Genomic DNA, 27,403 nt, shown 5'->3' with positions numbered 1-27,403 from the left:
GTAAAACCTGCAGTACCGCTCATGTCCAGCAGAGGCAGCAGTGAGTCAGTCCCGTGTTAAACCTCATGTTTACAGCCGGAAACTCCAGTCATGGCGGCCATGTCCATCTTTTATTTACAGTTAAACAGGGGCAGTCAGTGAGTGTGGTTTTTTAAATGGGACACCTGTGTCTGTCACACCTGGGTTTTATCACCAATGGGGGGGCGGGGTCACAGAGCTTATACATATATTAGAATTAAGATGAATAAAAGAAAAAATAAACGGCGTGCTGATGTCACCACTCTGACCTCTGTGGTTTTACCTGCTGCGTCTCATCATCACTGTAAATGATTGATTGAATTCTCGGGGGGGGGGGGGCAGTGCTGATCACAGACTACACTTTAATTCTGAAGGATGAAACGACCAGGCAGAGTTGAACTTTGACCTCTGAGCGGGACAGAAGGAGGGTCTTCATAAACGCTGAGCAGAGGTGCTGCTGTGTCAGTGTGGAGGAGGCCTGCAGCCCATCATGGGTCACAGGAAGCTGTATCTGCTGCTGCTGCTCGGCTGCTGCGCGCGGGCTCGTAAGTACCGACCTGTCCTCGTGCACGCACACGAGGACGCTCTGTTAGTCTCACTCAAGCCGTTTTTCTACATGGATGAAAAAGTTGTTCTCTCACTGATCTCTGGGATGTGTTCCTTCATTTTTTTCTTTCCTACTTTAAACTCGGTGCTTCCAGCGGTGTAGTCGTGCTCGCGTCCACCTGTCCGTTTGACTCCAGCCGGAGACACGGGTCCCCTTTGGGGCGCGTCAGCTTTTCATGCTGTTCATATTATAAAAGTGTGAATATGAGCCATCAGATCTGAGACAGGAAACACTCATCTCTCTGATGTGTGCCAAACGCAACAAAATCACTTTTTACACAAACAAATCTAAATTTCAAATGTTTGTATTCGAGTGTATAATGTTTATTTCTAATGGAACGCTTCAGTCGTCGGTGTGATCTTGGCTCTTTTTTAAGGTTTTATTATAATCGCGTCCTTCTGGCCTCTAGAAGCCGCTCTCATTACTCCAATATTAAAATACTGTTAAGTATGTTGATCGTGTTTTCTTCCAGAGGACGGGCAGGACGTGGACCAACAAACTGCAGCGTGTCAGTGTAAGTCATCCTCACTCTTAAACATGCAAACTCATTTTTATTCATTTTTATTAAGTTTGAGCTGAAAATATTACGTATTTAAAGAACTGTGGACTTTCTGCTCGCTGGAGAAGGTCGAGTGTGTGCACTGTGTGCAAACACACACATCGACCTGCTAACAGATCAATGGCGCACTGATAAACGCACGGCCTGTTTTCTGGAGATAGCGGCTCGTGGACTCCTGTCCTGTTTGTGAATGAGAGCTGCTGCTCACTCTCACCTGCGACGGGGTCAAAGGTCAGCTGCTGAGTCGTGATGTGGAAAGCCAATCCTGAGATGCAGCAAGAGGACAACCATCGAAGCCTTTTCACATAAAGGAGCAAAGCCCTGACCATGTGACCCTCTCCTCCCCCCACAGCAGCATCCAGATTCAAGGCCTTCAGGAAGTACGTGTATCGGTACAGCACAGAGAGCCGGAACAGCGTGACCGGCGCCGCCGACCTGAGAGACAGCCATGCGCTCACCTGTCAGGTAAACAGCTGTTTATGCGTCCCGTTTTTCACCTGATGACACGATGTTCCTCTCTGACCGTGGCTCTGCTATCGCCGCTCGTCAGGTGGAGGTGGAGGTCCCCCACCTGTGCAAGTTCATCATGCACACCAGGGGCTGCACCCTCAGGCCGGCCCCCAGCTCGGACGCCTTCCAGGCCGCCATGGAAAGGTGAGTGCAAAAACACAGACTGTATATTAAAATGGCATGCTGCTGCCATGTCGGTTTTTGGAGCAGCGAGCACATTTTCGAGTGAGGCTGGTTTATGACCCCGACAGGCTCCGACACTCTGCTCCCCTCAGAAAACATTCGATGTGTTACGTTTTAAAGATCGAGCCTTCGTGTCCACAGCAGCGGCGTGTTCAGGAGCAGCACCTTCACCGGCTGAACACGCCCCCCTCTGATCAGGTTTCACTGTCTTTGTTCATCCAGGAACCCTCTGAAGTTCACCCTGCAGGGTGTCTCCAACATTCAGCTTTACCCCGACGCCGACGAGGCGATCGGCATCCTCAACATCAAGAGAGGGATCGTTTCTGCTCTCATGGTGCCAGACACGGAGGACCAGCAGGGCGGCCGCACGGTGAGTGTCCTCTGAAACACTCCAAACCATAATCAGTGTTGTCACAGGAAATAGTTTATTTCAAGAAAAACAAAAAGATTTCTTTTATCAGGATTTTTTTTCTGTCAGTAAAGAAATTCAAACTTACCAAGAGTGGAAAACATGAAGGTTTTGAGTTTTAAGCCCACTTCCTGCTTCAACTATGTGTTCGTATCCACAAGATTAGCAGAGGTCACAGCAGGGTAACGCCTCTTCACTGCATTCAGACGTGACGAAGACGACCTGCTGATGTTCAGCCTGAGCTTCAGCATCGGGAAGAAAAGTGATTTCACTGACTGTGGCGAGGTTGTTGGTCTGAGTGTTGCTGCGGTTTTCCCACCAACCATCTCTGAGCGTACAGAGGAAATATCGGTGAGCAGCAGGGAGGAAGTCCTTGTTGATGTCACAGGAGAACGAGCAGGAAGCTGACGGGAAGGAAACAGGAACTCAAATAAGCTCGTGAGAAGACCATCTCTGTGCCTTGAAGCAGATGGACTCCAGCAGCAGAAGACCACACTAGGAAACAAAGGCAACGACTGACACAGACTCATGAAACAGGACAACAGCAGATGGGAAACGGTTTCCTGATTTCTGCTGCAAATGCATGAAAGCTTGTATCGGTGCTCAGGCTGTGGTGTGATGGTGTGATGGTGTCGGCCGTTGGGCCCCTGACCACGCTCACTGTGCCCATCCCTGTGTGACCTCAGGACCTGTCTACTATCCTTTTTTCTGCTGTTTTCTCCTTTTTCAGAGCACCGTGCACGGTCAGTGCGTCACTCTGGTGAACTCGAGCAGTGATGTTGCCACAGGTGTGACGCTGGTCAGAGATCTGTCCCAGTGTGACCAGTTCTACAGCAGAGAGCTGACCAACAGCCCGCTGGCCCTGCTGCAAAGACTGGTGGGAACTCAGAAGCAGTTTGTTCTTTTCTTTACCCTCAGTTTGATTTCCTGATTACTGCAGAAACAAATGCACGAAGCACTCAGACAGCTCCACACACCTTAACAATGTAACATCACCTGTAATTATTCTACTTAATGTTGTCCTGTCTGTGAGCTCGCTGAGGCTGACCGCAGACCTTGTGACAGTAATGTCACAGTAATACAGCCTCCGTGTCACAATAGTCATGAAAAAGGAGTTTAAATGGTGCAAACATGTTTTCTGAAGTCAGGTTTGTGTTTCCAGCACAGCCCGATGTCCAAGCTGATCACAAGCACTCAAAGCTGCAGCTACCAGTTTGATCGGAGGGAAAGGCACATCACCACAGCCTCGTGCACAGAAAACCACAGCTACCTGCCGCTCTCCCACACGTGAGTCACCGCCTGACTGCATGTTTGTGTGCGTGCACAGGGCGCCGTTACGCCTCAGCTTTAATCTGCTCTGCAGGGACAGCACGGTGTCGTCGGAGCTGACGCAGGAGCTGCGCTTCCAGAGCAACAGGAGGACCAGCAACAGAGACTTCAGTGAGTGAGCTTTCCAGTCAGCTGTGGAGTTTCACACCTGGGGATTATTGTTACGCTCACACTTAAACTGCGGCCCTCTGACCTTCTGTCTGCAGTCCAGACGAGGGTTCAGAATCAGTGTTTTATCAGTAACTGATGTGGTTACAGTCGCTCCGGGACAATATGAACTGTAACAGAGTGTTAAATAGGTTTGTCCAGCATTGTCTTTATCTTGGACAACATCCATCTCGACACCACCCTAAGGGAGTCCAGCTCCATCCTCACATTACTGGCCTAGTGATCAGTTTATTGAGTCTGTTGGCATCTGTGACCCTCAATCTGCTGCCCCAGCATGCAACAGCATAGATGGTAGCATTGACCACAACAGACAGATGTTGAAGGACCTCATAGATGACTCGGGCCCCTCCTGTAGACGGCAGTAACAACCACAGACCTAAAAATAAAAGAAATAACTCTGGAAGCACAACCAGCTGCACACATCTGTATTTTGTGATTTCCTTCACATTATTTCTGAAGTCGTATCAAGTTCACCAAAAGCACCAAAACATGCAGTTCCTCTAGTGTCCAGTAGAGGCAGCAGTGAGCGAGCTCGCCACAGACGTTAAAACTTTACAGCAGAAAAAAACATGGTCACAGCCTGATACACAAACAGTTTGGTCTCTGTAGATACTTTCCTGGTTCGTATCACCTGTTTAAATTGACTTAAGGCTTAAAGTTTGCATTATTGGGGCGTGGCCTCTTTGACTGACAGGTGGATGGTGACAAAGGTGGCTATAGCTGTCTGCTAGCTTCACCTGAACTGGACCTCTGGACCGTGTTTGTGCTGTTGGATCCTTTTTTGAGGACTTTTAATGACATTATGTGACCAATAATAAGGCTGCTGGGAGGTCACTGACTAACAGATCATCCAAGAAGTCTGACATTGAGTTTTAGTGAAGTTTGAGGATTTAATTTGGACAACAAAATATTGTCAGTTCTGAATTCTGAAGGCTTGAAACGTGGGTGAGGTCATGTGACCACATCCATCCGTACACGTCGGTGCAACAGGCAGCTGCACCCCTACATGGCCAGCAGGAAAATAATTTAAGTCTCTTCATTAAAGTTTTATAAACCACTGCTGACGTCCATTTTTAAATTAGACTCACCTCTTACTGGGAAATGAATAAGTGACATCACATGTGTCTGTGTGCAGGTGTGGAGCGCGACCAGGTGAGGCCCCTTCACTTTGAAGATCCTGAAGATAAATCTCCAGTGCAGACGGGAGACGATGTTATGACAACCTTACGGGAGCTGGTGACGTTAGCGGGCTCAGACCAGGGTCAAAAAAGGGCGGGGCTTTTCCATAAGCTGGTGTCCGGCCTGCGCGCCCTGAGGAACGAGACCCTGAGCCGGGCGGTCCCTGAGATGCGAGCGGCATCAGGCTGGCTCACCTGGCAGGCCCTGTTCCAGTGCGGGACCTCAGAGTGCACCAGCGCCATCCTGCAGATTATCCGGACCATCGACGGCGTTTCCCTGGAGACAGACGCTCTGGTCTACGCCTTGAGTCTGCGGGCTGACCCTGATGCTGCACGTGTGCGAGACATACTCAGCATGGCTCAGTATAAACAGAGCAAGCCCATCATGTACGCTCTGGCCAACACAGTGAAGAAGTAAGTAAGGCTATGATGCAGTGCTTCAGGTGACCACTAGAGGGAGACCCATGGTCCCCATGTCTCAGTGTCACACGTGAGGAAGTATCGGTCATGGAGGTGGAACCGTCGTCAGCCATAAACGGCCGACAGGGCGTGCTCGTCACCATACCGGGCAGACAGCGTGGTGTTGCTTAGCACACCCGTGATCATAACAGTTTCCATCTCAGTCATGCCTGCAGCATCACGCATCATCTGACCTGAGCAGCTGACCACACTTTTTCATCCACAGGATCCATAAAAACGCGGTAACGCTGGAGGTCACAGATGTGCTCACAGACGTGTCAAAGTTCATGGAGGTGCTCTTAAACGACTGCTCAGTCCCACACTACGACTCTGACCTTCCTCCTGACCCCGCAGAGATGTCCTTCCTTGTCCTGAGGGTACGTGAAGTGTGTCATGTAGTTTTAGATCCATGGACGTATTCTTCTGCTGAAAGCTGTCTCGGGGCTTCAGTCCTCCGCATAAATGTTGATTTCTAATCTGCAGGTCGTTGGGGTCATGGGTCAGGCCATGCAAGCCGTCAGCCCCAGCCTGATCTCGTCCATTTTACGATGTGCAAAGAAAGCAGAAGTCCCACTATCACATCAAAAGGCAGCCATACAGGCCTTTAGACGGATGGACGTCAGTGATGAGGTAAAGTCTCTCTCTTACATGGACACACACAGACTGATCTGATTGAAACAGTCCAAAAATGACATGTCAGACTCATCTGCTCATTTTGAATCTGAGAATGTCTGAGAACCATCATCATGAACGTAGCTCATCACTGCATCCACACAGGAAGCTCAGACTGAACCAGAAGCACCTCCACTTCCTCTGAGCTTATTTAAGGTGGACTGGCGCTGAGTAGAAGCTGTGGTAATTCCTCTGGGTTGAGGAGGAGAGGAATCACCACAGCTTCTCAGCTTACAGGTTAAAGCAGCATCTCTGCTAGTATGGCAGGGGGCACATGGGTACAGTCATGACCACTGAAACATCTGGAGCCACAAACACAAGAACACATCAGTCCAGCTCCTCAGTTCAAACACCTGCACAGCAGGTACCAACAGACATACTCCTGAACATTTCAAACGTGAGGCTGGCATCAAATTCAAAATGAACAGATACTGACTCTGAAAATGTTCAGTATACACGTGATTGTATTCATGTGTCACTCCCCGTGTGGTTGGTTACAGGTCAGAGATGTGTTCGTGGAGGTGTACCGGGACGATCACAGCCCCGTAGAAAAGCGTGTAGCAGCTTTCCTGATTCTGATGAAGAGCCCGGACCGAGCGACCATCAGAGACATCGTCAGCAGTTTGGAGAACACGAGGGACGAGCAGCTCAGGAGCTTCGTGGTGTCTTACCTGAACAACATCAGAAACTCAGACGAACCACAAATACAGCAGTGAGTGAACGACCAGGGATGTCCTGCAGGGGGCGACTCCTCTGAAATCTGATTGTATAGAGGTCTGTGAGAAAATGAGGCGGATGGTCATCTCTGAGCTCAGTGAACTCTTTCAGTGGGCTCGGCCTCTAGTTTCAGGTCTGACTCAAGAAAACATGAAGTTCATTTTGGAAACGATTTAGGGCGGGGCTACTTTGTTACTAGCACCTGAGCCTCTGCTGTCTGGGTTTTATGTCAGGTTGGTTCGATTGAAACATCCAGATTGTTCACTCGAGGTTTTTAAACATCAAGACTTCAAAGTGTGTTTGACTCTGAGGGCAAAGACGTGACATGGATGGTGATGGTTACAGGGCAATGATAGAAACCCTGCGGCCTGTTTGACACTGCGGCGGTTACATCCTCCTGTTATAAACAATCTCAGATTGGAAGAGTATTGCCTGCACGTTGAACGCATCCTCCTATGTTATTCATGTTTCCAGCACATTCACACATTTATGTTATTATGTGATGACATTAAATGGACTAAGTACCAACACTTCAGACAGACAAAGTCAGAAACTCGCTGAGCAGCCACATCTTTAGCTGGTTGAAATCAAAGTAAAGTAAAAAATAAACTGAAGTTTTCTGAATAACAGTACTGCAGCAGACTTTAAAAATAAGAAATAAACAGAAGCTGAGACTGACATGTGTAATGAGCAAAGATGGTATCGGTCCAAATATCAGAGTGCAAAGTGGAGAAAGGACAGGAACCAACCATCCATCCAGGCTTCCCTGCTCTGTACCTCGTTAAAGCCCTCGTTAGGCTTTCACAGCTGAGGGACTTAAGTTAAAGCAGAGAAAGAAGCTTTGTTTGAAAATACAATCATATTGATTGTACATGCACTTCTTCACCTCACCACTAGATGTCTCATGTACAGTCTGTATCGGTTGATCTGATATCCTCGTGTTGGTGTTGTTCCCAGATCATCGTACTAAATGTTGTTCCAGGATCAACATTGCAAGTGACCAATCAGAATGTTGTGACGTCATACTTTTGCGACTTCGGGAAAAACCGGCGTAAAACAAAAAACTGTACTAAAGCTGCGTGAAACCGCCTCCGATCAACGGACCCTGACCCTACCGTAACCCTTTAATAAACAGTAAGCAGAATTGATATTGTCCTTGCAACATTGGAATTTCATAAATGCACGAATGGCTTGGCGCGCAAAAGAATAACGTCACAACAATGTGATTGGTCACTTGCAATGTTGAACCTGGAACAACATTTTCATGATGGTCTGGGAACAACACCAACACGAGGATATCAGATCATCCGTCTTTATCTGTGATTACTCTGCGCTGATAGATGCCACCGTAGCAAGAGGAGGGCACCGGCCGGGGATCTGTACACGACTGATCATGACTGAAAAAACAAAACAAAAGTGCTGCTGATTCTGCATTATATTAATAAACACTATTAAATATCATTTATTGTCCTTTCCAAAGACTCAGGGAGTACACTGAGTCGGCCCTGAATGGCCAGCCGTCACCCACAGGCGCCATCTTTGATGACATGTCCCGCAACTACAAGCTGGACTCCTCCTTGGGATCAATCCAGAGCAACATCATCTTTGATGGAAGCGACACCTTACCCAAGGAGATGATGCTGGAGACCACGCTGAAGGTGTTTGACTACAGCTACGACATCTTCGAGGTATTGAATGACATGAATCTGCAGTACAAAAATCAGTTTTCTGTCAAGGTCCAAACATTTAAAATCTCCTTTTTAAGGTCGGCGTTGAAGGAACGGGATTCCAACCGATGATCGATGCTCTTTTTGGGGAGAGAGGTTTGCTCCCTGAATCCATTTCCAGACTGATGTACTTGGCACAGGACAAAGCCCCAATGCTCAAAGCCATTTTGGACAGAATAGCACCCCAACGAGACAGAAGGAAGAGACAGGTGAGCGGTTCTCCACGTACACGGAGCTACCACATGAGCAAATGCTATGTCACATGCTGAAACACAGACTGTCCTGTGCTCTCAGATCCCAGAAGACTTTCTGAAAGACATGGCGGACAGAATCCAGAGACTTGTGAACGATGTGAGCTCCTCTCCAGCGCCTGAAGCCGCCGCCTACCTCCGACTTTTGGGGAATGAGATTGGATATCTGAAGACCGGCGAGATGAGGAAAATGTTTGAGACTCTGTTCATGTACTACCACGTCTTCATCAGGGTACTACCTGCCCAGGTGGGATATTCTGTCTCCTGACCGTTTGGTGTGTTGATCGTGGCAGGAAGTGGCACACAGCTCCAGTGTGCATCGGTGCCTCGATGCAGCCAGCATGGCGACATTAGAACGAAACAGTTCATAACATCAGGAGAGGATCACAGATGATTTAGTTCATTAGTTTTGTTTCACTTTTTAATTTTATTTGCTGCTTAGGTTTAGGATCTAAAAACTACTCTGGAGCAACCTTTGTGGTGCTTTTAGAGGATCCAGATGTGATAGTGGACTCTCCCATCATGTTTGTTTTCTCCTGTTTTCTTTCCAAAAGGTGTTCTCTGAGCTCATATCCAGGACTGACAATGAAGTCTTTGCCCACTACATCTTCATGGAGAATGCCTTTGCTCTACCCACCACATCTGGCTTCCCTCTCAAGTTCTCACTAGCTGGTGTGTTTGCACCAGGTGTCAGAGGAGGCCTGACGCCCTCGTCAGCGGTATGTTGCTGCTCTTCATCACATTACAAGTCATGAATCCCAGACAGGCCAAAAAACAAATACAACTTGCAACCTGTAGGATATAGAGCTGCTGCATCGGATGCAAAACACTGGTATAGAAACATTATTCCAAAGGTATATGGACAACAAGATATAATATATAATACATCTTTAAATACAAGATTTACAATATTTACTTGTTTAATTTTTTTTCTGGATATGTTCCTGATCATAACTTTCTGAATTGTCAGACAGTTTTATTTGCTATTGTCCAAGTTTAATAATGTTCTTTGGTCTGTTCCTTTCATATTTGTAGTTATCTGTGCCTGTTTAGCTCGCTGCTTGGGTTTTAACTCTCCATGTTATTCCCATGCATGAAGGAAGCTCCGGAGTTAAGGTTGTGAAAAAGCTGGAAGAGAAATGACATTTTTCTTCAGGGTCCCCAGGCTTGGTTCCTTTTATGAAGTATAAAGTTAAAACAGTACTATTCCGGCAGCTGGGGCCCAAAATAATACCAGAAAATAACAGAAAATAACTTTCTCATAAAAATACGGTTATTTTCAGTAATGACACTACAGTTTGTTGCCCTAATTTTACATGGGATTTTGCCTTTAGTGCTTTTAAACATTAAATTAGGAACATTTTAATGTGATTAAACAATTACCTATAAACAAGGTCAATGAATGTGGCAATAGGAATAATAATACTTAAATATACAGTTAACAGTTGGTTTAGATAATAATGGATTGCGTGCCCTGGGACAGAGGCGAGGCCGGCATATCGCACCATCGGCCCCTCTGACCATCACCAGTAGGCGGCAGGTGAAGAGTCTTGACCACGGACACAACGACCGAGAGTGTCCGAGCCGGGGCTCGAACTGGCAACCTTCCGATTACAAGGCGAACTGCCAACTCTTGAGCCACGATCGCTCTAAATAGCAATAATAATAATAATTATTTGATGTAAAAAAAGTTTATAAGAATCATTTTATATATTTTTCCACAGCATTAAATTTGAATTTAACGGTTCAATCAGGTGAAAAAATTGTAATATAAAAGTATTTTACAGTTTTGTACTGTTCTTCTAGAATATCATTACATTTACATAAATAGACTGATTTCACATTTCAAATGTAGATTAACGTAAAATCACTGTAAATGTAATAAAACACAAATTTCTTGTTTTTTTAAATGTATTTGTCTGTTTAGATTGTTAAAATTCATTCACAAATGCATCATAATTTCACAAATATTTGTCCGTTATTTGAAAGATTGAACTGTTAAATTCAAATGTAATGCTATGGAAAAATAAATAAATAAATATATAAAATTATTCTTATAAACTAAAAAGGAAAAAAGAAAGAAAGTAGAAACAAGTCATGAATCCCTGTGTTACAGCTGCTCTGTGTCTCTGCAGACTGAATTGTCCTTCATGCCTTCGGTTGGACTGGAGTTCATCACCCAGATGGGCGTGCACATTCCAGACTACGTGGACGCCGGGATTCAGACGCACACCAACATGTACCATGAAAGTTCCCTTAATGCTAAAGCTACAGTTAACCGAAGGCAGGTCAAGCTGTCCATCCCTGCTCCTCAGTCGAACACTCAGCTGTTCAGCGTGAGGTCAGTGACCCACAGTCTTTCTCTGTTTGAGTTGTGTTGTTCTCACTCACCTCACTCCACGTTCTTTCTGAAATGCAGCACCAAGGTGCTGTCTCTGTCATCTGGTCAAACAACGATGTGGCCATGCAAGGCGGGAGACCGGGCCGACTCAGTCGATTGCCAGCCTCTGCTCAGTGGTCTGAAGCTCTGCACAGCAGTGCGTTACTCCAATCCTACCTCTGTGGATCAGGCACCATGTTCCCCTCTAACCGGAGAAACCAGGTAAGAAGGTCGATCAGCTCATCTGAGTTGATCCTTTGTGATTTGACTTTGACATCTATTGCTGCTTTTTACCACACAGCTAACAAATCCTGGATTAATGACAGTTTGTTCTTTCAGGTTTGCAGTTGAAATCCAGCCAACAGGAACAGTTTCAGAGTACACCGCCACCATCGCAGATGAAACGGTCAGAGAGGGCAAACGAGGGCGCCATAAGGTGGAAACGCTGAAATTAATCCTGAAGGCAGAAGGTAACGCTATTAAATATGATGTCTGGACTAGGGGTGCAACGATACACAAAATTCACGGTTCGGTTCGGTTCGATACTTTGGTGTCACGGTTCGATATTTTTTCGATACAAAAAAAATGTTCATGCCTTTTTAATTTGTCATTTATTAAAATTATAAATATATATTTTAACTCAAAGGTACAGTTTTTAAATGTAACCCTTGTGCGTGTTTTTTATTTTGACAGCGAATGCGCACCTGCGGACCACTTATGTGCAGCCCTGGTTATATAGCTCGTCATATTGCAGCCACAGAAATTATTTTGTCCATGAAACCATAAAGCTGCACTTTCTTTTTGCCTTATAGTCTGATTTGTCATAACTTCTCCGTTTTGTGGTAAGCTTTTCTTTGGCTGTCACTTCTTCACCCTGACCTGTCTTATTTGGCTCAGAAAAACTGAAATATAAATCCTGCTGCTTTTACACACGCACTCACATAAGCTCAGCGATTCTCTGCGCGATCAACCTCTCACATGTTTAAGCTTGCTGCGGGAGATTTCACTTGTCATGTTTGCATAGTAAGCTAACGATTAATAAGACGATGTCAGAGGAATTGGTGCACAAATTATCATCACTCACAGATCAGTGCTGTCGCTCTCTATACACAGTTCGCACGATTGCAAAGTGAAAGCAAAAAAACAAGCGCAAATTCAAACGCGATTTCAATATGTCACATATTGACAGTGGCTCACCGATGCCAATGACATAATTACCCAGCTACATTTCTGAAAGAATGCAAAAGCATTGACATATATTTTTCCTTCCTACAATAGCCCGACGGGCAGGGCAGAGATAGATTTTGGTAGCCCGACTGAAAAAATCGCTAGCTCCAGGACGTCGGGCTAGCGATATTGCAAGCCCTGTATCTGATTGAGGAATCACTCATCTTTGGAAAAGAGAGTTTATTACAGAGAAATGTCTCTTTCCAAAATAAAAGCTATACTATCCGCTTCTTCTGGGCTATATTCTCAGCAGCATAAGGGGAATCATGTGCTAACAGCTGTCTAAATGACTCGGCTAAAGTTAGTAGCATGCTTGTTATTTTTGTCTTTGCACTAGGATGATGTCGGCGTAAATGTGCAGTCATATTCGTTGTGTTCCCACTAGTGCTTTCAGGTTAATCTCGTTGAAATGACCTTAACGCCACAACACGGCAAATCTCCGTTAACGAGCTACCGCCGATCGCCCCGTGCATGGGGCTAGACGGCCAACACGTTAACGAGCTAACTGCGCTAACACACTAGTTCCCACCCATGTAATTGAGCATTGCATGGCACATCCAACATACTGTTTTACTTTAGTCCATGACTCGCTTACCTTCAGGGTCATACGTCACATGAAAACCAAAATAATTCCAAACGCCAGATCTGAATGAGGGTGGGGGAGGTCCATGTTGCAAAGAGAGCTTAACTTCTGTCTCACTAGCTTGCCCTGCGCTCTTCCTTCTGACTATGCTGTCTGTGTTGAGCGCTCAGTGGATCTGCGCTCGACAGTGCAGCCTAGGCGGAGTAGTCGAACGCAGATTCACTGAGCGCTCAACACAGACAGCATCGTCAGAAGGAAAGTTGATAAAATAAATTACAAATGTTGTATTGTTCGATACATATGCGTACCGAACCGAAAGCACTGTATCGAACGGTTCAATATCGATACGAATATCGTTGCACCCCTAGTCTGGACGTGTTTGTGTGCAAGCTCAGTTCATAAGACTGAGAAGGTTAAACCATCATGCTCTCCCAGCTCTCCCAGCTCTCCCAGCATCATGAGCAAATATGAGTTGTTCTCACAAAACAGAGGGTGCTGTGTTTACTTTGGCTCATATCTGTCTTCATCATATTTTATATCTGGGCAGGGACAGCTCAGTAGGAGTGGTCACCCATGATCGGAAGGTCAGGGGTTCAAATCCACTGAATGGCTACCCTGAGGTACCCTTCTCCCTGTACGCTGCTCGCCGGGCGCTGCATTGGTGGCTGCCCACTGCTTCACACAGTGAATGGGTTAAATGCAGAGAGGATTTCCCTACGGGGATCAATAAAGTACACATTATATAAATCCTTGTTTTCTTTAAACTGTTGTCAGGGATTTTGGAGTGTCTTTGGGGTGTAATGGTCCCGTCAGTGAAAGAATTCATAAAAATGAAGCACATTTTTGCTGATGCGTGTATTCTTTTCCTGTGCGTACTGGATAAAAGTCCACCTGTTGCTCCCTGCAGCTAACAGCTGGCTAATTGCTTTAATTTTTATCTTAACAGGCGACGATTCATCGGAGGCCTCGGCAGCTCTGAAATACAATCGCTTAAAAAACACAGTCTCTGCTGAGGTCGTCATTCCTGACTATGACGTGGAAGCAGGAGTCAAACTGGTTTTCACTGAGAGCGGTGCTGAGAGGAAGATGAGGGGTATCACCGTCGATATCACCAACAAGAACATCCCACAGCTGACGCTTGTTGGACGTGCCAGGTACAGAGTTCATTAAACAAGTCTTGGGTCCTTTATGAGGTTTCGGTTGTGCTGAGTGGATGGGAAGCCGACAGTACACGTCTTTGTTTTAAATGCAGGCTTAGCATGATGAATGATGGCATGCTGCAACTCCAGATGGTCGTTCCTTCTCTGAAAGCCGATGCATCTCTCACTGCAAACCTAAAGAAGGATGAAGATGTGGTCATGGACCTGGAGACCATCATGCACCTCTCTGAGATATCATACCAGCAAAAAGCTTCCCTAAAATACGGTAACTGTGCCTCCTCTCATCAATACAGGGGACAGCTGCATGGATTCAGTCATTTGAGGGTTTTCTGGATTTTCTCTCCAGATAATGACAAGTTTGAGGTGGAACTGAAATCTGACCTGAATTCAGAGACGCAGAAAATGATCCCTAATGTGGAGGCTCATCGCAGGCAGCTTCAACAGCTCGTTGATGAGATCCTGGACCAGAGGGTGGCGAAGACAGACATGAAACTGCGTCACATCATCACAAAAGGAATCGAGGTGTCATAAAACATTGTGTTCAGAGTGTTACGCAGCTTTTACAGGCAGTTTTACAGCTTTACAGTGAGATCTAACGGGTCTTTGTTTCACTTTGAAGGCGGGTAACATATGGCTGGACAAACTGACGGCGCACATCCCCACTCTGGCAAAACTGCGAAGTAAGAGAAGCCTCTCTGATCTCGCTCTGCCAGCTCTGCCAGAAAAACTGTTCCTGCAGTCGTAAGTGTTTAAAAAATCAGCCTCCAGATATGAATGGGCTCCACCTGTTCTGCAGTGCTTCAGTGTTCACCTTTCATTTTACCTCAACAGCGACACTTTGTTCCGGTACCAGTTCAACAAGGACAAGATGGCCATCTCACTTCCTCTTCCACTTGGAGGCAAAAAGTCCGAAGAGCTGAACATACCAAACTCCCTGTCAGTGCCCCTCATAGATTTACCACAGATAGGTCTGTACATCCCACCCAGGGCCTATCAGCTCCCACGGTTCACCATACCACCGTCTCTGGATTTGTCTCTCCCCCTTCTCGGTCTGGCTGCAGCATCCACAAAGATCAGCAGCAACTTCTATAGCTGGGAAGGCTCGATCTCTGGGGGCAACAACACCGCCGATGTCCCCAGCTACACTGCACAGTTCAGGGCCACGGCCCAGTCACCTTTCAGCCTGTTGTCATACAAGCTTGAAGGTAAAAAGTTATTCTTCTGTTAAGTCACTTAAGACTCTATGAAATCTGACAGGATAAGATTGAGGCTGGCTAACAATGAGCTCTGCGCTCATGAAGTATTTAAATCAGCACGTGTGGTAGGCTCATGCACCTGTCAGCCGGAGCGTCATATTACTGTTAAGTTGGTCTTTGTTAAGATCAGTTTGAGTCAGACTCTATGTTGGTTTTACGGCAAAGAGAGATCGGACCAGTGGGGTCCTCCGAAAACTTCCATGTACTGTGATATTTCTGCAGATTCATTTCCTGTTACTGGTTCAGCCGTGGTCAGGAACAGTATTGATTAGTGCACATTTGGGTTGTGGTCCAAAACAAACTGCAAGTGCAGCAACAGTAAGATCAACACCTCTCAATCAGTGCCTGGAAAGCCCTGATGGTGCAGTGAGAAGAGTCTTCACTTACCAACATTTTGTCTTACAGCAGGTAAAACGTCATGCTTCCATGTTTGCATACTAATATAGTATCATTTGTGTCTGTTTTAAGGCACCGGGATGATGTCGGGAAGAGGCGATGATAATCTCAAGTATCTTCTGAATAGCTCCTTCAGCCATAGCCTCATCGACACAAGCGTCAGCGTCTTAGAAACATTAAGGGTGACGGACAAACTCAAGGCAAGAGCCAATTACAAGATGGAAGCTTCTAGTGCTTTAGGCTTGCAAGCCACCCTCTACTACTCTGCTCATGCGACTTCCTCCCTAAATTCAGACGAAGTCTCAGGAGATGGCACCGTCAACGGACTCCTCAAAATTGGCTCATTCCACACCAACGCTTCCTACCTTCACAGCTACAACCTACGCCCACTAGATCGAGAAGGACGAGGAGAATCCACTCTGAAGTTTGACTCACCAGTCCTACAAGTTCACAACACAGTCCGTGGAGTCTGCAAAAACTCAGAGTTATACATCATGTCCCAAACGAGCGCTCAGAGGGACATGCTCCAGCATGTGGCAGAACTCAGATATAAGGATGCGCAGCTGACCCTGAAGTGCAGCGCCTTGGCCAAAGCCATGGGGGAATCACTAAGTAACCAAGTTGAGTTTGGAGTGTCCAACCAAATGGCCCTTCTCACAATTGAATCCCAGGCATATAACGACAAAAACAGGGTATACTCCCTGATATCAGGATCTCTGGATTCAAATGGGCTTCAGGTAAACTCTGAGGGTTCCCTCACCTTAGAAACAGGGCGTGTCTGGCATAAGGCTTCTGTAACAGCTGGAAAAAATGGTCTTACAGCAAGTGGCACAAACAGCATACAGTGCAGTCCTGTGACAGTGGAGAACATTTTCAACTGTGCGATAGACAACAGTGGAGCATCCCTGTCCTCCTCTACCAAAGCGATGGGTGACGAGAGCAGAGGGGAGCTGAAAATTGAGGGTGAAGTCACAGCTGCTAAAGCCTCTCTTTACGGTGACCTGAAGGGATATGCGTACGACGCAACGACATTAAGCAGCGTGAAAATGATGCTGGACAGAAGAGCTCTGAGTTTTACCGGAAACACAAAGGGAACACTCAGACAGATGAAAACAGAAAACAGCCACAAACTCACCCTCACCCTGTGGACCCTCAGCCTCCGCTCCGAGTCAAACAACTTCATCTGTGACAATATTTACTACAAGCAAGACACCAAGCTCGATGTGAAGCCATTTTTTACGCGATTCAATATGAGAAATGACCTCCGGTTTTATGACGTCGCTTTGAGCCACGAGGGTCACGTAAGGCTCGAGCCAGTTAAGGTGGATCTCCGTGGAAGCATGACTGCAGCTCACAGAGAGCAACACAGCGTCAAACATACCTATGAACTCACCTATGACTCACCTATGGCTGGCACCATGAAATACAGCACATCTGGAAACGTGATGGACGCCCAGCTCAGTCACAGCTGTGAACTGGAATTTGCTGGACTGTCTTTAACATCAGACTGTGAGGCGCAGGTAGACTCTGCACCTGTGCGGTTTAACAGCAGCGTTCGCACCATGGCGCTGCCTTTTCGCCTCACTGTGGATGCTGGTTTCAACGCGGCGGGAGAAATTAATCTACGTGGGCAGCACACCGGAGACACGTACAGCCAGCTGCTGCTGAAAGCTGAGCCCCTAGCTCTTTCATTTGCACATAAAAGCGGCATATCAACAGCTCATAAGCTTCCAAGTGGGGAATCCTCTGCTGGTTTAAAGAACATATTTGAAGGTTTCCTGACTCCAAGCGATCAATTATTATCTTGGGAAGTAAAGTCTAAACTGAACAACCGTGCTTACAACCAGGCGACCAGTATTTCCAACAATCCAGAGAAAGCTGAATTGGAGTTTTCAGCAATAATGTTAGAAGATTTACAAGAAAATGCAAAATTCAACATGTCTGGTTTCCTGCAGTATGATAAGAACAGTGACTGTCATATCATCGAGATTCCACTCATCGAGAGCTTTCCTGCAGCTTTTCAGCAGCTCAAAAACACACTGGTTCAAACCTTAGAGTCACTGCAGCAGGTCATCCGTGATGTAGATATCGACGGGCTCATCAGCAACTTTAGAGAAAAACTAGAACGGCTGCCGACACAAGTGAGTAACTTCATGCAAGAGCTAGACTTGGAGAAAAAAGTAAATCAAGTGAAAGTGAAACTTGATGATTGGATCGGTGCCTCCGCTGTCACGATGAATGACTTGGAGCTTGCTGTGAAGAATCTGAGGAAGAATTTAGAAACCACAGTAACGGACATCATCACCAAAATTCAAAAGCTCGTTTTTTCCGTTGAAGAGTACATCAAGGGTGGACGTCTTGAAGCCCAGATAACAAATGTTCTTTCTGATGCCGGAAATCACACGTGGGCCTTCGATGACCAATATAAAATTAAGCGGTCATTTCTCAGAATTCTTGATATCATCGAAGACATTATGAAACAGATCGATTTCCAGAAACTCCGGATAACCGGTGCTGTGTTTCTCCAGGAGCTAGACTCCAAATATGAAATCTTGGAGACGATTAAAACCAAACTATCAGAACTGAAACGAGTCATTGAGGATTTTAACATCAAGTCGATTTTTGAGGATCTGAAGGAGTATCTCCTTTCAGTTGACTGGGCTGCGCATGTTGAGCAGTTATCTTATAATATCCCCCCTTCAGAGATAGCAAAAGTCATGGAGTCTGTCCATGATGTTATCGTCAACTGGATTGATGAATATGAAATCCCCAACAAAATCAATGAAGTGTATTTCTACATCAGGGATCTTGTTTTAAAATACGACCTCGATGATATATTCAAACAGCTGATGGATCAGGTGGTGATTCTGGTCGAGCAGTTTAAAATTGAAAAGACTGTGCAGTCACTGGTAGAAGCTTTGAAGTCTATCAAATTTGAATATTTTTATGATAAAATAATGCAATTTCTGTCCAGTGTGACAAATCAGCTCAGAGCGATCGATTTTAAGAAGAGCATCGATGACCTTAATGAATATATTTCTTCGACTCTTAAATCAATGAGGACATTTTGGTACGGTGCCTTTGTTGATGACGCTAACAAGAAGATTGCTGAACTAACAAACTACATCAACGAGCAGATTAAAATATATGAGCTGGTGAAAAAAATTGAGGCTGTTAGGGACTTTTTCAGAGAGATCCAAACTTCCATTTTTACGTATTTGGATGAACTAAAAAACACAAAAGTGGCTGATGCTCTAAAAAGACTGAAAAATGTGATCGATACTACATTTTACAACGACATCAAACTGAAGGTGCAAGATATCCTTGAGGATGCAAGGGAGAGAATTGTTGACATGGACATCAGAGGCGAACTGTATTTATTCCTCGAAAGAGCGAGCGATTCCTACAGAAATATTGTTGAATTAATGTCTGCAAACTTTAACCAAGTGATGGATCAGATTGTAAAAACAGCAAAGGACAATGAGTTCATTGACCAGACGAAGCAGGCTGTAGATGAATTTCTGAGCGTACTGAAAAGAGGTAAGATTGAAGTTCCTACTTTTACAGTACCTCTCACTGATCTTGTTATTCGAGGATTTACAGTTGACATGAAGAATCTGCAGGACATTAGCATCCCAGCTCAAATTTCACTCCCTCCGTTCACCATCCTCAACTTGTACACCATCCCTGGCTTCACGATAGATGTCGATGAGATCAAAGCTAGGATCATTGTTCTGATAGATGAAATCAGAGACTTTGAGATCCAAACACCTGACCCAGAGGAAATCTTTGGTGATCTGAAAGTTCTCTACCTGTCTGAACTACCTGATCTCACCTTCACAGGAATAACTCTATCGGAAATAACATTTCCAGCAATCAACATTCCCAAGTTGCAGTGGAGAGGCTTTGACGTCTTACCACGCCCAGTTCCAGAGATAACTTATCCCAGGATTCCCAGTGACATTTGTGTCCCACGTTTTGGAAAACTCCATGGAGAATTTAGGGTGTACTCGGAAGACCTGACTCTCATTACAACAGGAAAAATTGAAAACTCAACATCCACACCAAAAAACCCACAGTTTACAGCCATCGTTGCGTCTCATGCCAAGTCGCGCTTCAAGCCGCTGGAGTACACGTTTGAAGTCACGGCTCAGCTGGAGGCTCCCAGAATGAAGAAGCTGCAGTTCACAGAAACACTGAAGGCTGCACACATGGCCTTTGCCATTGACCACGAAGGATCCCTGACACTCACCGGCACCGCTGCTGAGGCTTCTGCCAAGACTGTCGCCAGAGCTGCAACCCAAATGTACACAGCAGAGTTGGTCAGTAAAATGGACCTTACTTTAAAGAGTGGAGTCCATGCAGCCGTAGCCACAGCCTACAACCACAGCTTGAATATCCCGTCACATGAAACTTCAAGTCAGGCATCAGTGAGACAGAATATAGCAGCCTCTGCAGAATCTGGCAGAGTCACTGTGACTGGAGAGACTACAGGAAATGGAAAGTGGTCGGTTTATGACTACGCTGATGAAGGTACTCACAAAAGCAACATGGAGTTTGATGTAAATTTCAGCACTGCAAAGTTAACATTTGTTGGAGAAACTGACTGTGAGGCCTTAAAAGCCAAGCACACGCTAAGAGCTGAATCAGTGCTCTTAAATCGGATTAGCATTGATGCAAAATGTGAAACTGAAACTCCATCTGTGAAGAAGAGTGTTTTGGTTTTGGATGGAGTGGCTGATATCGGGGACCTGAAGGTTGCGCTCGCAGCCTATCACGATGTTGAATTCAATGGAAAACTGACTGGATCCATGTCCAACTCGCTGGAGTTCACAATCCATCCATTTGAGGTGGCCTTCGATGTTAAGAATAAAGTAAACTCGAAGGTTTTCTTTCCCCTGAGACTGACTGGAAAGGTAGCTCTGCAGCATGACTGTGGTGTTGCATTAAACTCTGTGAAACAGCACGCGTCCTGCTTTGCTTTGGCAAGGTTCAATCAGTACAAGTACAGTCACAACATCACCGCAGAAAACAATGATATGGACATCTTCTTCCACTCTTCCGCAAACGGAGAGGCTAACCTGGAATTTTTGACGATTCCGCTCTCTATCCCAGAGATGAGCATACCTTATTTCCATATTAAAACCCCTGAAGTCAGAGAATTTCCGCTGTGGGAAAATGCTGGATTCCAAACTTTGCTCACCACACCTCAGCAATCATTTGACATGAACTTGAAGCTTCACTATTACAAGAACCCTGACACCCACAGCTTTGAACTGTACCTTAAACCAATCTACGGTGCAATCAGCGACAAAGCCATCGTCCTCCAGGCTCAGTTTGAAGAGTTTCGGGACAAAGTGGTTGCATTTTTAAAAGATTCATACGACCAAGCAAGGCCACAGTACATCAAACACAGAACTGACACATCTAGCCTGCCACCTAGCATCTTCAGAGTCCCCGGATATAAAATACCAATCCTGGATATACAGGTTTCACCTTTCAGTGCCGAGATGCCGGCCTTTAGCTATTTCATTCCCAAAGAGGTCAGGACCCCAAGCTTTAAAGTCCCAGCTCTGGGGTTCTCTGTGCCGTCCTATACTCTTGTGCTGCCATTATTAACGTTTGCTGTCATTCGTGTTCCAGAAACGTTAAGTGAAGTAACCTTGCCCACTTTTAGACTGCCACCCATGCAGAACAACATAGCGATCCCAGCTATGGGTAACATGACATTTGAGTTCTCCTTCAAATCCGCTGTGATTTCGTTCATTGCCAGCGCAGGCCTTTACAATCAGTCTGACATTGTTGCTCGTTTTGGCACCTCTTCAACGTCAGCATTTGACATTTTGAACATAAAAATCGATGGCACCGCCAGCTTGACGAGGACGAGAGGAATAAAAGTGGCCTCAGCTGTTTCCCTGGAGCACGACAACATCAATGCAAACCACGAATGTGCTGTCAACCTCAACAAAAGGGGCATGGAAGCTTCTTTAACCAACACTGCAAAGGTCAAGCTACCCTTCCTCAACCTGGAGCTGAATCAAGAGCTCATCGGAAACACCAAAACAAAGCCAAATCTCACATCCAAGAAAAAGTTAAAGTACATTTTTAGCATTCCTCTGATTGAGGCTGCAGGAAACTGTGACATGAACTGGGAACTGGAAGCACTTCCTTCTTATGTGTCTCTGGAGACCTGCACCCAGGGGAAGACAGACATTATGATGGTGAACGGCTGTATCTTTTCTGGAGATCTGGAGAATAAAGCCAGTTTCTACTTCACTGCCAACAGCCTGCGTTCAACTGTCAAGACTGTCTTAAACTCAAACCTCGACAAACAGGAGAAACAAAAACGAAACTCCAACAACATCTTCCTGTTTGACTTGAATAAGGAGTTAGCTCTGGCAGTTTCCTTGCAGCGAATTTTTGCAACGGCTGAATGCACGAGCACCAACAATGTCGATTTGGCCTTTTTCACAACAAATGGAAAACATGTCGCTAAAGGAGAACTGGATTTTATTCCTTTAACGACCTTCAAGACCAAACTGAACATCGAAGCGAGCCAGCCGAGCAGTTTGGGTGATGCTCGACTCATTCAGAGCATTAACCTGGCCGTCAGCTCAGAGAAGCAGTCTCTCACCTGGAGAGTTAAGGAACAGCTTGCGTCTTTCGTCCATGCTCATCTTTTACTGCTGTCCAATGATGAATCAGCAGTGCACTTGAATTTGGCTGGATCAGTAGAAGGTCCCCTCGCTTTTTTGAAGACAGTTAAGATTCCTATTTATCAGAATACCCTCTGGGATGTGCTCAGGTTTGATCAGGTCACCAGTATGAATAAATTACAATTCCTCAATGTCTCTACTAGTATTGTGTACACAAAGAGCATGGATGGCCATGGATATGCAATACCGTTTACCCTTTTGGAAAATGGTGTCAGTTTTAGCGTCCCTCAGATCAGCATTGCAGTGCCTTCATGGCTCAAAGGAATTCCAAGCTCCATAAAGAACATAGACGAGCGTCTGGAAAACCCTGACGTCCCGGATCATCTCACACTTCCCCCTGTGATCTCACTTCCTGCCTTTAATGTACCATTCACGACACTGCATGTGGAGCCCTTCACACTCGATCCTAAGAACCTCAGCGTCCCGAGGGTGATCAGCACCGAGGCCTTTGAAATCATGCTGCCTGGCCTGCCAGTACTGTCAGTGCCTGGTTATGACATTAACACAGAGTACCTGCAGGGAAAAACATCATTCCTTTCATTTAAGATACCACAATATGAAATCACAGTCTTACCTTTTACTCTACCAAAATCAGTGACCATCGGGGGGCAAACCATCAGCCTAAATTACATCACACGCCAGATTTCCAACTTTGACCTTCCAGCCATCACCATTCCAGAGCAAAGAATCGAAATCCCTGCAACGACCCTCCATCTGCCTTCAAGTGTGTTTATCCCATCTTTTGGTGCCCTCAGCGTCTCTGTGAAGGTTTCATCTCCCATTTATAGTGTGTCGACAACTGCCAGTGTCGAGAAAAAGGACTCTGACCTATTAACTTCACTGAAATCCAGATGTGTTTCTACCATGAACTTCTTGGAATACGACCTCTCTGGTAAGACTAAAGCATACGCCACTTTACCTGATACCACACATTTGTAAGAATTGCTGCATGTAAGGCAATATAAAACCTAATCTTGCCCATGTTTCCCCAGCTGATGCAACCATCGTATATGATAATGGGGCAATGAGTCTAACTGGGAAGGGAAAATTGATTCACACTGATGGAAATGTCAACTGGCAACATGTTTTGGCACAAAATGTCCGGTAAGTCAAACAAACGCTGCATTCTAAAGTCGACTGGAAACACTGGTTTAACTTTAAATAAGTTTCCCATTTCTGTACACTGGTAAACATTTCATGCACACCACTAAAGTGCATCAGAAGCTGTGATGAACTGTCTCAGATCCCATCCGATAAACATTCAAAGTCTGGAATTAAACCCTCGATCGCTCGTTTTCTTTCAGAATGAAGCGCCAAGTCTCAGCAGCTGAGTCACTGTGAGTTTATTTCATGCAGATGCTGATGTTTCACATCTCTCCATAGTTCTCTGTCAGGTGTTTATCACATATGATCTGGAGCATATCTGTACTAACGGTGTGTCTGTTTCAAAGGGAGCCTCGTCACACTCTTAGCGTTGACATCAGCAGTCGAACGTTCACAGATGTGAGCTTCCGCTTTGCTTCCCGCAAAGATGGCATCACTGCATCCGTGTCTTCGCCATCATCTGGTTTCCTTGGAGTGCATTTACAGAGGAGGTCTCCATCACAGTTGTATGGGAAGCTGTTCAGTCGATACCTGGTATTACATCTTAGACTCTTTTATTTCATATTATTGTTACTGTGAGTGCAGCTTTCCAGACTGTTTGATGCTCTGTTTAAAGTCATACTCTTCTCAACGTCTTCCCTCACTCTCAGTCGTCTCCAGAGAGGGATACCGATGTCTTCGCTGCAAAAGTCTCACTGAGAAACTCGCAAAAATTCTTCGTGCAGACTTCATGGAATCGGGACTTCCTGTGGGATGTGATGGAAGGCACCAAGCACAGAGTTCCTGCAATGACAGACGCTGTGTTCAAGTGCATTAACAAGTATCATACCTCCCACTTTGGCTTTGACATCAACCGTGGCAGCAAGAAGCTGAAAAACACACTTTCTTACGCCATAGAGCGAGCCTACGACCAGGTTCCCGTGTCTTGTACCACACCGCAGGATTGGGTCCAAAACTTTGCTGATGGAGCGCGAGATAATTACCGGAAGGCCTCTGACGTCTTGATGTCCATGACTGTGCAGGATGCTATAGACAGGCTGTTTGAGACGGTGAAGCGTGTCATGAAACAGTGTGAAAACAACATGAATGTACTGCTAGATGCAGCCTTGCAGTTTTTGAATGACACACGGTTCATGGTGCCGGGATCGGAGAGGAAGCTCTCTCTTATGGAAGCGGTCCAGGAAGCCCGTAGTGCCATTCAAAGAATCAACGGCCTCGTGGAGAACATCTCTACAGACATCAGGAAAATCAGGTTCACCGTACCTGGAAGTGATGCTTTTGTTAGCGGAGATGAGATCATGGATAAGGTGGGGAATATTCTGGACCAGCTGAGAGAGGGTGTGATCAGCGTGATCAACGTGCTCCACCTGACAGCTGCTGGATGTTTACGCGTCGTTGCTGAAAAAGCTGAGAGTTTCCTCGCCTACCTGCAAGATCAAAACTCTGAAATTTCCTCTAAAGTTGATGCCATTTATGCAGATGTTCTGCAGTTTTCAGAACAGCACGGCGAGGAGGCGCAGAGGTGCACGACTGAGTACAGAGACCTCATCAAACTCAAGACCCAGAAAGCCTTAAATGCTCTGAGCATGGAGCGAGTAAATGATGGGACCAGCAGGATCATTAGTATTTTGCAGGTGCGCTTCTATGAGGGACTTGAAGCCAGTGTGGCTCTAATGACCAGGGTCTCCCAGAGCACAGCACCCTACGTTAGAGTCAGCGATGAGAAGATGGACATTGAGATACCTTTACCCTTCCTCTGGAGGTCTTTCAGCGAATGGCCGACGCCGCTTAGGCAGTGAATCACAACTTTGAAGATAAAGTGGTTTCATAATGGATGAAAAAATTGAAAACCCCCTTTTTTGACAATAAAAACTGTTTTAAAGTCATATTCATGAATGATAAAAATAAATTACGTTTCTTCTGTGAGATTCACTGAATGTGGTTCAGCCTGCACGTTGCTGTTTGTTGGTGTTCAGCTAAACAGATGCTGAACTCCAGTTTGTGTTTGTCTCATTGTGTCCTCCTGAAGCTCCTGGACTCATTTACACAAATAACATCAGAAATCTATAAGAATAAGAAGCATCAAAGCTTTCTGTGGTTCTTAGTCGTTTCCTCCTTTGTTGTTTGGCTTCTTCCTGTTAAACTTTGAAGATCAGTTTTCTCATGTTGGTTTACTTCCTGTTCTTAGGTTGTCTGCTTTGGCCTCCTTTGTTCCATCTGTGTCTCATCCCCAGTCAGCCTCCGAGTCCAAAAAGCTGTAAAATGTAAACAAACAGAAGGAAATGCAAATCTAATAAACTTCTATTTTACCTGCAGAAGAACAGAGAAAACATAAACTGAGAAAACGTACCATTTTAGGTACAATAAGAAAATTCTGCAACATCCGGTCTTCTTTTAACAACAGTCTGTAATGTCTGTGATCGGCACACTGGGGTGGTGGTCCCTCTTTTCAGGAAGGGGGGGACCAGAGGGTGTGGTGCAACATCCTCAGCCTCCACGGGGAAGCTCTACACCAGGGAGCTAGACAGGAGAATCTGCCAAACATGTGCTTCCTGGACTTGAAGAAGGTATTCAACCACGTCTGACCTGGCATCCTTTAGGGGTGCTTTGGCAGTACGGGCTGGACGATATAGCCTCAAAATGATATCACCATATTTCTGACCTGAGCAGCAGATGTTTCTGTAACCATTAAAGCTGCTGGTCTGAGTGACATCAGCAGCGCTCCCGTTATTTTCCTCCAGTCTGGATGTTTGAAGTCTGGAAGTTTGTGAAGAGAAACTCTTTAGGTCCAGTGTGAAGTGAGGAGCAGGGAAAGAGATGCTGCTGGCTTTAAAACTATTCTATTCTATTCTATTCTATTCTATTCAGCATAAGCATTTTTCCATGCATGACAAAAAGCTCAAAGCCAAGCACCACATTTATGATCTTTTATGTCTTTCTTTTGTTTAGTTGAGTTTGAGGTTTTCAGTCCAAATAAAGAAAAAAATATGAACACACAATAACACAGGTTCAGATTTGTATTATTAGTTTTTATGAAATAAGGAGAATAGTTTGTGTCCGTCCTGTTTTGTGCTTTGGCTGCTGTGACAGAGGAACTGTTCAGTCTTATTTTAAAAGGTCTGCTCCAAAACACCGACCTCTCCATGACCTCCTGTGGTGATGATGGTGACGATGATGATGGTGCACTGTTATTGTAGATGATAATAACTCCTCTCCTCTGAGAGGAGTTATTATCTTTCTTTATTAATGTGTCGTGAGTCGGTGTAAAAGGATCCAGATGTGTAATTTTCTTCACGCAGGAGGTCCATACCTAAGTCACCATGTTTGAGCCTCACGGCGTTGTTAGCATAAAAACAATGTGAAAGTTTTAGGAGGAAATGACAAGTTTTACCACATCATCATCATCATGAGTCACTGCGAGGGGAAACCACACATCTGCATGAAGTAAAACACGGAGAGATGCTCTTATACAATATCAGATGTCTGTGTGTCTGTGTGTGTGTGCATGCGTGTGTGTGTGTGTGTGCATGCGTGTGTGAGTGTGTGTGCATTCGTGTGTGAGTGTGTGTGTGTGTGCATGCGTGTGTGTGTGTGTGTGTGTGTGTGTGCATGCGTGTGTGTGTGTGTGTGTGCATGCGTGTGTGTGTGTGTGCATGCGTGTGTACGCGCTGCCATGACTGAGCTCAGACAAACAAAGACACCTGATACGATGTGAATCTTTGTCAGTTCATCTGCTCCTCACGTTAGAACAATGGACCTCACGCTGCTGCCTTCATTACTTTATCTTCTCTGTT

At 45.5% G+C, this 27,403-nt stretch overlaps 1 protein-coding gene across 3 annotated transcripts; it reads left to right on the top strand.

Annotated features, from left to right (window-relative positions):
* Window positions 1–377: 377 nt before the first annotated feature.
* On the top strand, window positions 378–26,811 carry apoba (apolipoprotein Ba). 3 transcript variants are annotated; one of them, XM_040049646.1, is made up of 29 exons: window positions 378–563; window positions 1,098–1,139; window positions 1,540–1,649; window positions 1,735–1,838; window positions 2,100–2,247; window positions 3,017–3,163; window positions 3,449–3,573; window positions 3,650–3,726; window positions 4,919–5,375; window positions 5,647–5,797; window positions 5,904–6,050; window positions 6,593–6,804; window positions 8,290–8,497; window positions 8,575–8,745; window positions 8,831–9,034; window positions 9,342–9,506; window positions 10,923–11,128; window positions 11,207–11,389; window positions 11,507–11,637; window positions 13,924–14,131; window positions 14,230–14,402; window positions 14,484–14,659; window positions 14,757–14,878; window positions 14,969–15,342; window positions 15,862–23,397; window positions 23,498–23,609; window positions 23,810–23,842; window positions 23,957–24,143; window positions 24,260–26,811. In XM_040049646.1, the coding sequence occupies exons 1-29, from the start codon at window positions 509–511 to the stop codon at window positions 25,406–25,408; spliced, it is 13,113 nt and encodes a 4,370-aa protein (XP_039905580.1). In that variant the 5' UTR covers window positions 378–508; the 3' UTR covers window positions 25,409–26,811. The 3 variants fall into 3 exon arrangements, with proteins under 3 accessions (XP_039905580.1, XP_039905579.1, XP_039905581.1); XM_040049645.1 differs by having other exon boundaries at window positions 1,537–1,649; XM_040049647.1 differs by lacking the exon at window positions 23,810–23,842 and having other exon boundaries at window positions 1,537–1,649.
* The last annotated feature ends 592 nt before the right edge of the window (window positions 26,812–27,403 follow it).

This window comes from Simochromis diagramma, unplaced genomic scaffold, assembly GCF_900408965.1.
Source record: "Simochromis diagramma unplaced genomic scaffold, fSimDia1.1 OVJJ01000456.1, whole genome shotgun sequence".
Taxonomy (NCBI): Eukaryota; Metazoa; Chordata; class Actinopteri; order Cichliformes; family Cichlidae; genus Simochromis; species Simochromis diagramma.
The sequence above is the reverse complement of the archived record's forward strand: the minus strand, read 5'-3'. Positions and strand labels throughout refer to the sequence as shown.

Coding starts and splice junctions, on each gene's coding strand:
- apoba (XM_040049645.1), top strand. CDS start 509: ATGGGTCACAGGAAGCTGTATCTGCTGCTGCTGCTCGGCTGCTGCGCG. Junction 11,390..11,506: donor CCTCTAACCGGAGAAACCAG/GTAAGAAGGTCG, acceptor TTGTTCTTTCAG/GTTTGCAGTTGAAATCCAGC. Junction 23,610..23,809: donor GTTTTGGCACAAAATGTCCG/GTAAGTCAAACA, acceptor GTTTTCTTTCAG/AATGAAGCGCCAAGTCTCAG.